The 15683-nt window shown below is 34.6% G+C and overlaps 1 protein-coding gene across 3 annotated transcripts in view; it reads left to right on the forward strand.

Annotated features, from left to right (window-relative positions):
- Nucleotides 1-15683, forward strand: part of IFIH1 (interferon induced with helicase C domain 1) — a 118772-nt gene that overhangs the window by 59762 nt on the left and 43327 nt on the right. For all 3 annotated transcript variants that reach the window (XM_074215841.1, XM_074215840.1, XM_074215842.1), the window contains one exon: nt 9567-9671. In XM_074215841.1, the coding sequence (XP_074071942.1) occupies nt 9567-9671 (105 nt within the window). The remainder of the gene's footprint in view (nt 1-9566; nt 9672-15683) is intronic.

Raw genomic sequence — 15683 nt, forward strand, 5'->3', positions numbered from 1 at the left:
AGGGGGGTGGTTGAAAATCATATTAACAACTAATTTCTGCATTACTATGTAGTTATCCAATTAGGACAGTTAATTTTTTAGATCCTATGTCTTTCCTCCAATAGTCATATGTCTTCATTCATTTGGAATTAGTATTAATCCAAAATATTTGGAAACTTGAAAGTTATGAAGCACAGGAAAGATATATAAATGATTTTCTTTTTAAAAGTAGTTTTCTGTTATCATAGATTTAAAACTAGGCAGACTGACTAAATTTTGACATCAAGTAGTAGTGTTATTCAGGTAAGATGAAATCAATAGCATCCATTTCATTTCTTACTGGATTTTAATTTTTGTCATCTTTTTTTGGTCCTTTTTTTAAAGGACACTCTGATGTAACAGATAATATTGTCAAGTCCATTGAGAAATGGACAATATGTAGATGCATCTTATTTGCTGCATATTTTGGAGCATTTCAAATCCTTCAGAGGGGCAGGTATGAGAATCCTTGTATGAAAAAAGACATAGTAGGTAGATGCTTTAGATTTGCAGATGATGTAGAGTAGAAAGGGATGACCCACTGAAGAACAAAGTCAACATTCAAAAGATCTTGAAGGAATGACTAGAGTATTGGGTTGAATCTAGTCAGATGAAATTCATTATACATAAACATAAAGTTTTCCATTTGAGTTTTAGAAATTCATTTCAAATAAGGGACAGGGTAAGCATGGTTAGATGACAATTTGAAGTTTAGTAGACTATAAATTGAAGAGTACAGTGTGGCACCCCCATCCCCCATCCCCCTCTCTGTCTCTTTTATTCTCTATTTCTCTGTCTCTGTCCATTTGACTCTCTCTCTTTTGCCATTCTATAATTCTATAAGGGAACCACAACTGTTTAAACTGATATCTTTTAACTCTGGTTTTATAGTATAGACACTGGATTTAAAGTCAGATGAGACCTGAGTTTGAATCCTGTATCTAACACTGACTTGTGATCTTGCCTTCTCTGAACCTGTTTCCTCATCTTTATAATATATCTTTAGTATTTTTCTGACAGGGTCATGGCATGATTTAAATGAGTGAATGTGTATAAACTGTTATAGAAATGTCTTCAAATATTTTTAATTTAAAAAATTTTAATGACAGTTATACTTTTAGACAGAATTGATCAAAAGATAAGAGGGAAAACACTTAAGCCAATTATGTCATAGAAAAATGGTTTGAAACAAAGGGATCCAGTTAATACCTTGAATTTTAAAAAGTCTATTATGCTCTAACTCTTCAAGATCTTACTTTAAGTCCTTCCTTTTTAATGATGATGATGATGATAACTTTTATATAGCACTTTAAAATAAGCATTAGAAGACTTTATCTCCACTCTCACTCCTCCACACTGATGAGATCAAATTAATTGGTTAGTTCCTTTTGTATGGACTTTCAAATCCAATCCATCAACTAATTAAAAGGCTTTTTTTTTTATCACTCAGTATGCAACCAAAACAGACCTGGACATCAGAAAGTATCATTTTCTCCACTCTCTTCAACTTATTCCTGGGTTCTAGAAATACCCCTGAGGGGCCATGGAGTTCATTCTAAGTCTCTCAGCACTAGCCTACATTCAAAATCAATCTGCATTGATTATTGTCCTAGTATCAGATAGTTGAATTCTTGATATCATTGACAATTAACATCAATCAACTTTTATGAAAGGATTTTTCCTAAAAAAAAATATAGCAAAAGTACAGAGATACATCCCCAAATAAAACGTTCTCACCCCTGCCTTTCAACCCCTGGGGAGAGTGATATTTATGTGATTGTTACAAAGGATTCATGTCTACCAAGTTCACTTCCAAATGTAGCATAAATGATAGATGGCATCACTCCCTTACTTACAAGACAGGCATCTCAGATGCTGATTGATCTGCTGGTAGGCTATTTGGATTTCAGGGCTACACTGGTTTATCAGGTTCAATTACTGGCAACATCATATTGACTCCAGTTCATAGACCTCTCTGGTGGCCTGTCCAACCTTTCAAAGTTCCTAAGATTGTAACCTATTCCAATTTATTATTATTATTATTATTATTATTATTATTATTATTATTAATGTTTTGTCCTTCATTTTTGAAGGACATGCCATGACAAGCACCTGAATTGGATTTGAGTGAGAGGGTGTTGTGCAGTCACCAACATCATTTTTTCCTCCAGAGCCACCTAATTTCAGTGACTAAATATGAATCAGGATGCCTGGAGATGACTCTGAATACAATGGCAATCAGGGTTAAGTGACTTGCCCAAGGTTACACAGTTAGTAAGTATCTGTGGCTAAATTCGAACTGCCATCCTCCTAACTCCAGGTCCAGCGCTCTATCCATTCTGCCACTGGTCCTGAAGTCAGAAGGACCTGAGTTCAAATGTGGCCTCAGACACTTAATAATTACCTAGCTGCATGACCTTGGACAAGTCACTTAACCCTATTGCCTTGCTAAAATCTAAATGAATGAATGGATGGATGAATTAATGAATAAATGAATTTCCCAGAAGTGTGGATAGCTCATTGGCTAACCAATCAACAAGAAAGAATAAAGCACAACAATTCTTATAAAACACAAATTCTTATAAAATCAATCACTATGCATTTATGTTTTGCAGATGATGTACAAAGATCACTGTACAAAGCCCTGGGATACAGAGACAGAAGTAACTAGAAAATAGAAGAGACAATGCTTTGAACTCATGGCTTTAGGTCCTTTAAGGTGGGAAGAGTAAAAAATGGTCATGATTGTTCTCTTCTGACTAAAGGTTAATAGTAGTCCTTGCATTGATCTCCACATGAAGAGATCAAATTAGCTCATTAGTTCCTTTTGTTTAGACTTTCAGTTCAGTCCATCAGCTAATTAAAAGGCTTTTCTTCATCCTTCAGCATGTAACAGAGCAGCCACAGAATACCTATACATAATCCAAAATTGTGGGACAAGACCTCTCATTCCATGCCATATACTTCTAGAGCAGAGTACTTGGACATTCATGTGAATTGGCACTAGACAGATCAAACTGCATCTGTTTGAATGACTGGGTGAGCCCCTCATTGGATCCACAAATTTTGATTTTACAAATACACAAATATTGGTGATATTGTATTTAGTTGTTTCAATTATTTCAGTTATGCCTCTTTGTGACCCCACTGGGATTTCCTTAGTAAAGATCTTGTAGTACTTTGCCATTTCTTTTTCCAGGTCATTTTTACAGATGAGGAAACTGAGTTAAACAGGGTTTAGTGACTTGCCCAGGGTCACACAACTACTAAGGCTGACTGTGAACTCAGGCCTTCCTGATTCCAGGCCACTGAACCGCCTTGCTGTCCATATAATATGGGCAATGCCTGTCTATCTGATTTGAATGTAATCTCCTTGAGGTCTTTTGTTACTTTTGTCTTTATATCCTTGGGCTTAGTACAATGACTAGTACACAGTAAACACTTAATAAATGCACAGTGATTGATTTTATAAGAATTTATTAAACACCTACTATGTTCCAGTCAGTGTGCTAAAGTCTGGAGATACAAGGAAAGAAACAAAAATCGTTTTTGTCCTTGAGGAGATTCCATTTGATTGGGGGAAGAAGGAAGAATATAGGGGAACACATGAACACAGATATAAAATAGATATCAAGTAATCTGTGGCTTGGGATGGAGTGTGTGTGGAGTGGACAGATAGTCATTAGGTAGGAAGAAAGCATTTGAGCTTGAAACTCTAACCAGGGATTTTGAAAGACAGAGGTAAGAACAAAGTGAATTCTGGGCTTGGGGGACAGCCGTTTCAAGGATGGAAACAGAGGAGGTAGAATGGCATGTTTGGAAATAGCAAGTAGGCTAATATGACTAGAATGTAAAGTATATGAATAATAATGTGCAATAATCCTGGGAATGTAGGCTGGAGCCAGATTCAGATGCACTTTAATGCTAATAGGGCAGTCCCTATTTTATTGTAAAGGTAAAATAGAGCCCCTGGAGATTTTTTGCTCAGAGGTACATACCTGAATATTAAGAATAATCAATTGTGTTGAACTATGGTGGTGGACAAATATGGATATGGGTGTCCTAGGTATGGAGGTAATACTAGAACCTATGGGTGCTGATGCAGTTCTCCAGAGAGTGTGGGGAAAGAAGAGAAAAGGGTCCAAGATAGACTCTGAGACACAGCCAAAAGAAAGGAGTAAGGGAAGGGAATAAGTATCTAGGGCCTTATTCCCCATTTTACAGTTCAGGAAACTGAGGCAGAGTGTGACTGACCCACCCAAGGTCGCACAGCCAGTAAGAGTCTGAGGTCAGATTTGAGCTCAGGTCTTCCTTTCTCTAATCCTGGTGCTTTGTCTGCCATGCTGCCCTAGCTGCTAGCTGTGTGACCTTGGGAAACAAGGGAACATGGGAACGTGAATGAGGATCTAGTGGAAGAAATGGGGAAGGAGCTGCCCAGAGAATGGGAGCAGAGCCCAGAAAGGAGAGACCCTTGGAAAGGGGAAGGATGAGCAAGGGCATCAACTGCTACAACAAGGTTAAGAAGAATGTATCGCATGTAAGAGGTCAGAGGTCACAACCACAACTGGAAAAAGACGTCAGAAGAGGACCGTGATACATGTTGTAGGTGATGTGAGAATATAGGTACATTAGTGCTCTGTTATTTGAGCCGTAAAAGGGTTCTGCCATTCTTTTTTTAAAAATTCTATTTATTTAAGGCAATGGGGTTAAGAGTGACTTGCCCAAGGTCACACAGCCAGGCAATTATTAAGTGTCTGAGTCCAGATTTGAACTCAGGTCCTTCAGACTCCAGGGCCGATGTTCTATCTACTACACCCATCTAGCTGCCCTGGTACTATCATTCTGGAAATCAGTTTGAAACAATGTCTAGAAAGTTGCCAAACTATGATCCAGTTGTGCTAGATCTATACACCAAAGAAATCAAATAAAGATTAAAATTACCTATATTTTTAAAAATGTATTTATAGGAGCTCTTTTCATAGTAGCACCAAGCTGGAGCTAAGAGGTTGTCTTCCTATGGGAGAATGCCTAAACAAATTGTGGTATGTGAAGAGCGTGGAGTTTTATTGTGCCACAACAAATAAGGAAATGGACAATTTATGACTTGATGCAGAATAAAATGAGCATAAGTTGGAAAACAATTTATATAATTTTAGGAAAAAAGTGATTTTAGACTTAAAAATTCTAATTGACCCAATGATCAACCCAAGACCAAAAAAAAAAAAAAAAAGGAAAATGAAGCACACCACTCACCTCCTGGCAGATGAACTTAAAATATAGAAAGATATGTACATTTTTGGAGAGTAGCTAATAGAAGAATTTGTTTTACCAAACTATTAAAGGATTTGTTTTATTTTAAATTTGTTCAACTGTGGGAGATGGTTAATGAGAGGAAAAAGAAACATTTAAAATACTATTACTTGAAAAATAAATTTTTTTTATAAAAGGTCATCATAGAAAATAGCAGTTTTAGGTCAAAAGCAAGACTGCAGTGGGATTTGAGATTGGAGGAGAGGCAGTATTGAGGAGACAAGTATTGACAGCTTTTCTTTGAAAGGGAGGAGACATAAAGGACAAATATCTCCACTAATCAATCCACAATTTAAGTGCTCAATAGGTGCCTGGAATCGTCTTAATAGCTGAGGCCGCAGAGCCACTGCTTTAGGAAATTACTATGCTGAGGATGGATACAGCATCTCTCCATATTTCCATGTGTATGTGTGTGCACTTGAGCTAAGTCTTGAAAGAAACCAAGAGGTGGTGATAAAAAAGAGACCTTCAAGACACTGGAGATGGGGTGACAGCATAGAGAGAAGAAATGATATCTTGTTTTGAAGAGTTTAGTATGACAGTATGACTAGCCCTCACTGCCTAGGAGGGAAGTAATGTATAAGATAGGAAAGATAAGAAAGGGTCAGGATATAAAGAGATTTTTTTTAATATCAAAAAAATATAGTTTACACAAAATTCTGGAAGTATTAAGGAGCCACCTGAGATTGTTTCCCCCCCCCCATATTTTTATAATATTTTATTTTTCCTTGGTTGCATGTTAAGATAAATTTTACCTTTTTTTAAAAAAAAAGTTTTGGGTTCCAAATTCTATCCTTCCCTACTTCCCCCAAGACTGCAAGCAATCTAATATAGTTTATACATATACAATCATGTAAAATATTTTGTCTTTTTATTCAAGACAATTCTAATAAGAAAAGAGAAAGAGAGACAAAGAAAGAGATGAAGGAAAAAAGAAAGAAAGCTCTGGTGGCAGTGTGCTTTTTTCATGATTCCTTTGGGATTGTCAGACTTGCATTTTGGGAAAGTCATTTGAAGACTATCACTATGTGAAAATAGAATAGAATGGGGGGAAATTTATGGCAAGGAAGTCAGGCAGGAGGCTATTGCAATCATCTCGTGAGAAGAAAAGCAAACTGGGGTGGCAACATGGAGAGGAGAGGACATGTGAAAGAAATGATGTAGAGATGGAAATGACAAGTTTTGGCAACTGGTTGGATATGGAAAGTTAGTGAGAGTGAGGGTATGAGGATGGCACCACAGTTGCAAACGGAGGACTGGAAGAATGGTGGTACCTTCAACAGTAATGAGAAAATTCTAATGCCAGATAGATTTGGTGTATGGTGTGTGTGTGTGTGTGTGTGTGGTGGGGGTAGGGGTGGATATGAGTTCTGTTTTGGACATGTTGAGTTTGAGACATTGACAGATAATCTAATTCGAACTATCTCATTCAATTGATGAGACAGGTTAGGATTGGATAAGGTGAAATTGAAAATTAGAGGATGTGGTGATCATAGTGTGTCAGTCATCTGAAAAAGATTGTATGGAATGGGATAAAAGGGTTTCACATGGGAGAAGGGTCACCTCGTCATCAGAGACTAGAGCAAAAGAAATGCAAACAATGTCAAGGGGGTTTTGAATGCAAAATAGAGTAGAGAGAATTCATGAATAGCCTCTTAGCAACATAGGAGGAAAATTTCTTTGCTAAGAGAAAGGAAAAGTGTGTGGAAAGCTTGAACAAAAAAGAAAAGGTTTAGAACACTCACAGTGAGGACTTAATTAGAGAAGAGTAAAATGATTACATTTTAATTGCAAGTACCTATAAATTAGAACAGATAATAAATAAATTCATGATGGTCTTCTGGCATCATCAGCAGCATGCATGGAGAGGTAGAAAAAGTAAGTGATTGAGGGTTGATGTGTAAGTGGTTGGGGATTGATAAGGGAAGCAACATGCTATAGTAGAATGAGAACTCAAAGGATCTAGGATCAAATTATGTCCCAGGTTGTATGAACTTGGGCAAGTCACTTCCAACTGTTTCCTTATCCATAAAATGAGGGGATTAGACTAAATGACTTTTAAAATTCCTTCCAGTTTTAAACCCATAATCCTCTATTAAAACATGAATGGGAGGGGGGTAGCTAGGTGGTGCAGTGGATAGAGCAATGGCCCTGGAGTCAGGAGTACCTGAGTTCAAATCCAGCCTCAGACACTTAATAATTACCTAGCTGTGTGACCTTGGGCAAGCCACTTAATCCCATTGCAAAAAAACAAAACAAAATAAAACATGAATGGCAATTGATTTAAGGAGGTAAGTGGATCGTTACCTTGTAAGTCAACTGTGCCATTTTTTAGGTTAGTTTCCCAGCATCTGGTCTTGTACATTAATAGTGGACATTTAATAAATATTTGTTGATTTAAGTTGAACTCTCCCTTCCAAGTTTTGAATGAGTTCTTTTAAGCTTATGAAATTTGGAGAATTTATAGTGTGAGTGAATAAAATAGGCACATTACATTTCTTGAAAATTAATGAGTGCTGATAAGAATTTTATAGAAAAATTCTCTGCTAATATGCATATTGTTTAAGTATATTAGAACAACATAAATATACAAATGTGAAAATACTGTGCTTATCAGTTGTCACAGATTAGCTAGAAAATTCAGGTTTGAAGGCTCCCTTATGATTGCATGGGAAAACCTATACATCTCTCTGAGAGATTTTAAATATGGCACTTTGCAATTCCCAGAGGTACCTCTTGTTAGTAGCTCTGAGGAGAGTGTGGGATAGAGTTGTCAAGTAGGATAATTTTATGGGCAGATGTAGCAATGAAGGGAAGATGCTGTTTAGTGGGAAAAGGCAAGAAATAAAATAAAACAGGGAAAATATCTTTATATAATTCTTAATCTTTTAAAAATAGGTTATACTTAATTTTTATCTGTTGATTTGGGATTAAAATTTAACTCTAGGGAACCAGAGATCATAGTAACTATCTGGAGATAAAAATGAAAAAAAAGGATTTAATCTCCAAAAACCATGTGTAATTTTTTTAAAATTCCATAGTGAATTGAAAATTATATGTAATTTCCATTTTATTATCAAAATGCAATCATTTAAGTTGATTGACTTCATTTATTCATCCAATAGACAATTATTAAGTGCCTATCATGTACAAGTCGCTTGGTCCTGGTCCTCAAATTGTAAAGGCAAACATAAGGCCTCTGCCCTCAAAGAGCTTGGATTCTACAAGGGAAGGAGAATATGCACATATAAATGAAGAAAGATCATCTAAAGTATAACTTCCCTAAGGGTATACACAGACAAATAATATCATGATTTTAAGATCTTGTGAATGGAGGTGGTCTCTGTACAGAGCTTTGAAGGGAAACCAGAGAATCCGAGATGTTGTTAGCATCTTAAGAGATTTTGATTATTGATCCTGATTCTTCAACGGTACCCTTCCATAATAACCCTTGAACAGAAATACATAAAGGGAGAATCTTTGGAGGGATGATGAAAGTAATTTTAACCAAAAGGAGGAAAATCAGAATGGTTAAAGTAATGTCAATGAATCCTTTTGTTGGCTATCCATGTGAGTCATCATTCTTTTACTAAAATTTAGCTTAATAGGAATAAAAGGCTAGGTTGATATCCAATCTTAATTCCTCCTTCTAGTATAAATTTGAAATCAGTCTGTCTTCTTATCAATGAAAAGTAAATGAAATTTCATTTTGGTGATTTGAAATTGGGTTTTTATTGTCATAATTATAGTATTTTCATAGTCAGCCAGTGTATTAGTTGACTTGAATAATATCCTGCAATATTTATATGTTTAGAATCACAGTCTTTTGGTAGATATGATAATGATGTCAAATCTAGTTATTCCCTTTGAGGCAAAACTTGCACAGATGGAAAAGAGTGTTCTATCTAGTAAATCCAGGGACAACGTTGTGATGTCATTGGATCTTCCCTATTTTCCTGTGGTAGGTATGCACTATGTTGCACTTACTAAGATACCACTGTTTCATGATTGATAGTCAATAATTGCTTTCCCATTCAATAGTTACTTGCCCATAATGGTCATTTTTCTCTTAATTTGTCTGGCCAGAAACTCTTACCTTACCTTGTCAGTATCTCCTTTGGGTGTGCCTTCACCACTCACACTGAACTGTATGTACTGTTATTGTAGAGGTGTGCAGTTAAAAATACGTTTACGCTTGGAAATATTTTAAAAATATTTTAAAATGTTTTCCTTTGCAGAATCAGACACAAGTTTGGCAGAAGGAAGTGTCAGCTGCTTAGATGAAAGTCTTGGACATAACAGCAACATGGGCAGTGTTTCAGGCACCATGGGAAGTGATTCAGGTACCGCATAACTGTTGTGTAAACCTTAAAAAGTGTGAAATAAGACAACATATAGTAGGAAGAGTGGGGGCTGCTGCTTATACCCTACTAAGTGTATTTAAGGAAGTGAAACAATTCTTTTTCACTGTGAGGTCGTCTTGGAACTTTGCCATATACCTTCTTTTGAAGTGTAACCTACAAAAGTCTTTCAGAACTAAATAATCTAATTTAGATTCAGAACCTGTCTTTTTGGTCTGGCACATTCTAAATTCCATAGAGTCATGGCTATTTTATTTATGAAATCTGTTATAATTTAATTTAATGCTTTTGGATTCTGTATTCCTTTTTTGTACATGTGCCCAAATGCCCAGGGGCATATTTTTAATCCAAGAATTAATAAAGAATTGGCTAATGAGAGGAGTTAAAATGTATATAGCTTTGTAGATAATAAAAAATTAAAAAATAATAAAATGCAAATTCAAAAAGGGTGTGTCGAAAGGAAAATTTTCTTGTAAATATCACTGCAAAAGAAACAGGAATGAAAAGAGATTTGGTCATTTGTTATAGGGACAAACATTTTAAATGCTTATGCGAAAGCCACTGGTAAAATTTATCTGCTGTTCCCATTTCAGAGTTAGGAAAGTGGCTACATTAGAGGTGAAATATTCCAGTCCTTTTTGATTCTATAGCCTAGAGATGGAGAAACAAAATAAAGAATCGGTATATATTTGGGAGCTCCTTGCCAAGCACTAAAAAGAATCCCATATATAAAAAATTGAAGAGATTTTTAGAGAAATCAGAGAAATATTGTACTGAAGAGATACCATTATAGAATCTTCCAGAAAGATAATTGTACATTGTTCTTAAAGATCTCAAGAGGAAATTCATGCTCTCTTTTAATAGTTTCATTTTCTTCTAGTCCTATTTCTAAAGTCACAATAGGAAAAATGTAATTTTGAATATAAAGCTAAGATATAATTTTTAAAAAGCATTTCTATTTTCAATTTAAAATAATTCAGTTTCATATTTTAATATATATATATACTTCTTTATCTGTGAAGTGACTTGGGCAAGTAACAACCTCAATTTTGTTATATATAAAATGGAGATGATTGTACTTTACCCATATCATATCAGGCATATTGGGTCTTAAATCAATTGAAAATGACTTAAATATAAGTTGTTATTAATGCTTATTTAATTTTGTTCTCATTTTTAGATAAAAGAGTATTGTAGAAGGAAAACTGTAGAATCAAGTAAAGCTGGATCAGAATCTCACCTTTGATGCATGGTTCTGTCCTTGGGCAAGTTGCCTAGTTTCTTAATGCTCTGGTCAACTCTTTGAGACTATAATTTGAAGAGAAAGAGCTGACCTGCATTGGTAGATGGAGTTTCTGCATCTGGGAGTTTTCTAAATCATTGAAATTGCATAGACATTCGATATTTCAAACATACTTTGTGAGTACCACCAGGAGAAATTGAGATTGGTACTTCTCAGATCACTCTATTAATAAATGTCAAAGTGCTAAAAGAGAGGAGGAAAAAAGTAATGATTATTTCAGGTTGGGGATGAAGAATAAATGAGTGGGCGGAGAATAGGATAGTATAATCAGGTAAATATGTTCCAAAGTGGAAAGGTTATTGAGTAATTGCAGCAGCAGTGCCCTAGCCTTACCAACTGGGAGTAAGAAAATGCAGCTACTTCTTGATCTTAAGCATAAAGGGAGATGGGAAGATCACTTCTATTGAAAATTTTAAAGAAAATAATATCATCAAGTAAAGTCGTGATGTGGGGAGTAGATTTGGAGAAGCTTCCAGATGGACCAAATAGGGAAAGGAAGTACAAGGAATATCCCAAAAGTCTGTTAAGATTTCAAATAAGTCTATTTAAACTGCACTATGATTTTGGGGGTCCTCCATATATTAAATGTGGGAATGGGGAAAGAATAACCTCCAAATTTTTACATTTGCTGTCCCCCCCCCTTATTTCAGATGTGAAGTAGGGTCTACTCTTTAGTCACAGAAATAAAGACACATATTCATAGGTGCTGCATTTTGTCTTTGTTCAGATATAGAATGAGAAAGAACTTTAGAAATAATTTACCACATTCCCAGCCTACCATATTTTTCAGGCATATGTTTCCTTTGTGACATACTTTTACTATGGTTCATCTTTTGATGTTTGTTGTATGTTGCATACATATCATGTGCCCTTCCATTGACCACTGGTTGGTACTCATTTTTAATAGTTCAATTAATAGTTTTGACAGTTCATTTTTAATTAATTTTTAGTGTTCTCTGACCCATAGACAAATGACAACCCGATAAAATATTGCTTTTAAAATGATGAGTATTTGATCTAGGGAAAGGTTTGAGATTATGAAAGAAACTTTTCAGTTTACTGGAAGTAAACTATCTCATTCCCCTCTTATTTAACTTTGAATTTAACTATTATTCATTCACTTTAATATTTGTTCAAAATCCATGCAAAATGATGGATAATTTTTATAGTTTATTATCTGGACTATAGATGGTCTTCATCCACTTGACTTTTTCTGAGCAAAGGATGACTAAGCTCTTTAGTCATTATGGGTCTTTATAGCATTCCAGGGCTTGTTGTAAAGGGCAGTGTTATCTGAGAATAGGAGCATTCAATTTGTACTCCGGACTACAACACCTTCATGACGGGGACCAAACATTTGGCAAGCTATAAATCTCTTATTTCATCATAGTTTGATATTTGCAATCAAAGAGTCATCAAACAAGGTTATCTATGTTAGATCTTTCAAGAATTCTTGAATAATTTTATTATATCAATGGAAGACACATGGTTAGAAGATAGGCCTTTAGATAGTGTTTTCCTGTATGGGTAAAATGGGTTTTTTAAAATGATCAAAAGATGGCACAGTGAGATCTTGTATCTTAGGTATCATGCAGTCAATTGTGTAATGGTAAACAAATAACATGTAATCAAATATTATATACAGATTAATCTATCCCCTCCCAATATGCACATTGAGGAGGCCTTTGATTTATTTGCAGAAAAATGATATAGAGAATAGAAAATAGTTTGTTATAAAAATTTAATACAGTAGTAATTGTTCTTTTGGTTGCCTTTGTGGTACTAATAAGATCATCTGAGATTTTTTTCTTTCCTTTTTATTATCTTCCCTTCTTTCAAATATATTGTGAAACAATCCTTCGCTATCACCACAATTGTATTGCCTCAAGCAAGAATCTCTTCTTTGGACACTGGCCTAATCCAGCTTCTTTTTTCCATGTTTGTATGGCAGGGGTTCCCTACTATTTCTTCCTTTGTATCCTTTCTAGCTCCTCTTTAAGCACATCAGGGAATCATGATGTTAGAGACTAGATTTGTTGACTGACTGGTTGTTGTTGGTTAAAAATGATTTGTTATAAAAATTTTACAGATCTTTCTATTTTTTCTGTTTGTTGTCATACATTTTTATCCTTAAATTTCCCAAGATGAATTGTCTTAGTTGGATCTGGTGCCAAGCTTTCTTTAAATTGATTTTACCCTTTGCTCTTTCTCTCCATTTTAGGTAAGGATAATTATTATCTGTTATCTTTCTCTGTGAAAGTTTATGAACAAATTTGCATTATAAACTCAAATTTCATATGGCAGCCATTATATTCTGCTTAAGAAGTAAAATGTTTAGTGATGATAAAGATACTTTTTAGGCTTTTTTGTTTTATTTTTTATGGCAACTGATTTACATTGTTTAAGCTACTATATTCAGATACCACATCACTGTATCCATAGCCTTCTCCCCATAGTGCAATTATTTAGAATGGATCTGGACCAATTTGATTCAGTTACATAAAATGGTGTGTTATTATTGTTATTATATATAAGATGACTAAATGTCCTATGCAATATTTCTTGTTGTATTTGAGCACAGACCAAAATTCCTTTATTTGCCTGTCCATGGAGAAATATAAACCATTCTTCCATTTAGCTGCCACTTTTTTTTACTCCTGCTTTAATTTATAGTAAAGTATAAAGATTAATGAAATTTAGTATCTTCAACCATATGCTAACACATCCTGAGAAAGCATTCTCACAGTCCTTCATCTTCTTTGAGTGCCAGCCCTCTTGACCCATTCTCTATATGTGCCTAACTAGGAATTGATCAAGCATATCAAATTTAGTAAATATCAGAAACAATGTGATTCCAAGCATTTTATCCCTCTTTCCTGGCACTGGCGCCATCACTACAAGAAACAGAAGATTAGGCTTAGAGTACTGATGTTTATTTGTTTCATAGACTGTTCATGGCCAGCCTTACTGGTGATGGGTTTCTAATACTTAGCTAGGATGGTCCTTGAAAAGTGAACTTAGTCTGTTGCTGGGACTTTCCAACATGAGAGAAGCTATCAGAATTTTCACTCCTTGAGGAACCTTTGATTTGTTCACCCCATAGAAAAACTTAGTGATGATCTGTTTGTATCTATGCATATTATACCCAAAAACTATATAATCAATTGTTCTTTTGGAAGTTGAAGATTTCTAGTCCCACGTAAAAAAATTTTTTTCTGAATCATTTATGTTGGGTTAAAATGTTTCTCACAAAATGATAATATTTTTGGCCTTAAATATTTGCTCAAAGCGTAGTTATTATTCCCCATAGATTTGTAGATAATGCATTTCAGCTTGTCCAGCTGGAATGGTGTACTTTTCCATCATTACTTATTTTAGGTGGAGTTATGCTTTTTGGATTTCTAACACATGCAGTGACAGACCTTTTTCTTCAAGAATAACTCAGCTGTCAAAATCAACTTGAGGCTGAAATTTGCCACATGGTGTGGTTCCAGTCGCATATTATTATTTAAAGAATATTTTATTTTAATTTGGACATTTACAAGCTATAGAATTCTAAAAAGAAAAATGGGTTTTATATTTTCAAACTCAATATTTGTTGTAGCAGGAGCATATTTTTTAAAATCTTTACCCATTTAAATGTCATTTTCATTAATTGATTTCACTTTCCTGAAGGGAAACAAATGATTTTTAAAAGAAATATCCACAATAAAATAAAATTCAAAGAGTGATTTTTTTAAGGAAACTGGTTAGTAGCTTGGTTAGATGAAAATCAGCTCAATTCTCTTCTTTTAATCACAGAAGGATGAAAATTCTTTCCCTGTTGACTACATAGAGAAATTCTTTCTTACTCACATTAGAAAAAAATGATATGGTAAGAATAAAGCTGATTGGTTAGGAATTATTAAGGAAGCAGGGCTTTTTAAAAAAATTTCTGTAAATATTGAATACACCTCTTATCCCTGCCTCTTATAGCTGCAGTTTTCCAACAAGTTTCATGGTCTTCAAAGAGATTGAAACAAATGGAAAAAGTTATATAAAAATTGTGAATGACACTTAAACCTGACTACTTGAGCAATTAAAAAAATCTACTTTGACTAATTTATAGAATTTAAAATAATCAATAGAATCATATGATATTAAAATCAGAAAAGGACCTTAGAAACTGAACAGTTGAACCAGTTGGATAACTTTCTTTGAGACTGATTTCATCTATAAAATATGTAGGGTGGGACTCAATATTCTCCAAGTTCTATTCCCCTAATCTCATTCTATGTCAGTTTGATCTATGCTCCTTTCTGGGAAAGAAGACTTGTGTCTTTCTCTGAATCTTAATATCCACAGATAGGGTAGCATGAGTTGGGTAGGAAGAGTGGAAGACAACAGGAGGAACAATTTTATAAATAAATTTTAAAATACATGTAACTATTTTGATGGAAGCAGCATTTTTTTAATCTGTGCAAAAATGTATGCAGATTGAAATAAAACAAAAGAGAACTGATCTTGTTGATACCTTTTAACAAACTGTCTAGCTCAAACAGCAAATTAGCAAAAGTAAATACACTGATCTTGAAGTTAAACACTGCTTAAAATATATCTTCTCTTACAAATGTACTAGTTCTTATGCAAAAAAGTATTTTTAAAAAGTGATGAATGTAGTTAAAATAAGTGAAATGTTAGTATTTTGGTGA

The sequence above is a fragment of the Macrotis lagotis genome, chromosome 1, assembly GCF_037893015.1.
Source record: "Macrotis lagotis isolate mMagLag1 chromosome 1, bilby.v1.9.chrom.fasta, whole genome shotgun sequence".
In the NCBI taxonomy this organism is placed as follows: Eukaryota; Metazoa; Chordata; class Mammalia; order Peramelemorphia; family Peramelidae; genus Macrotis; species Macrotis lagotis.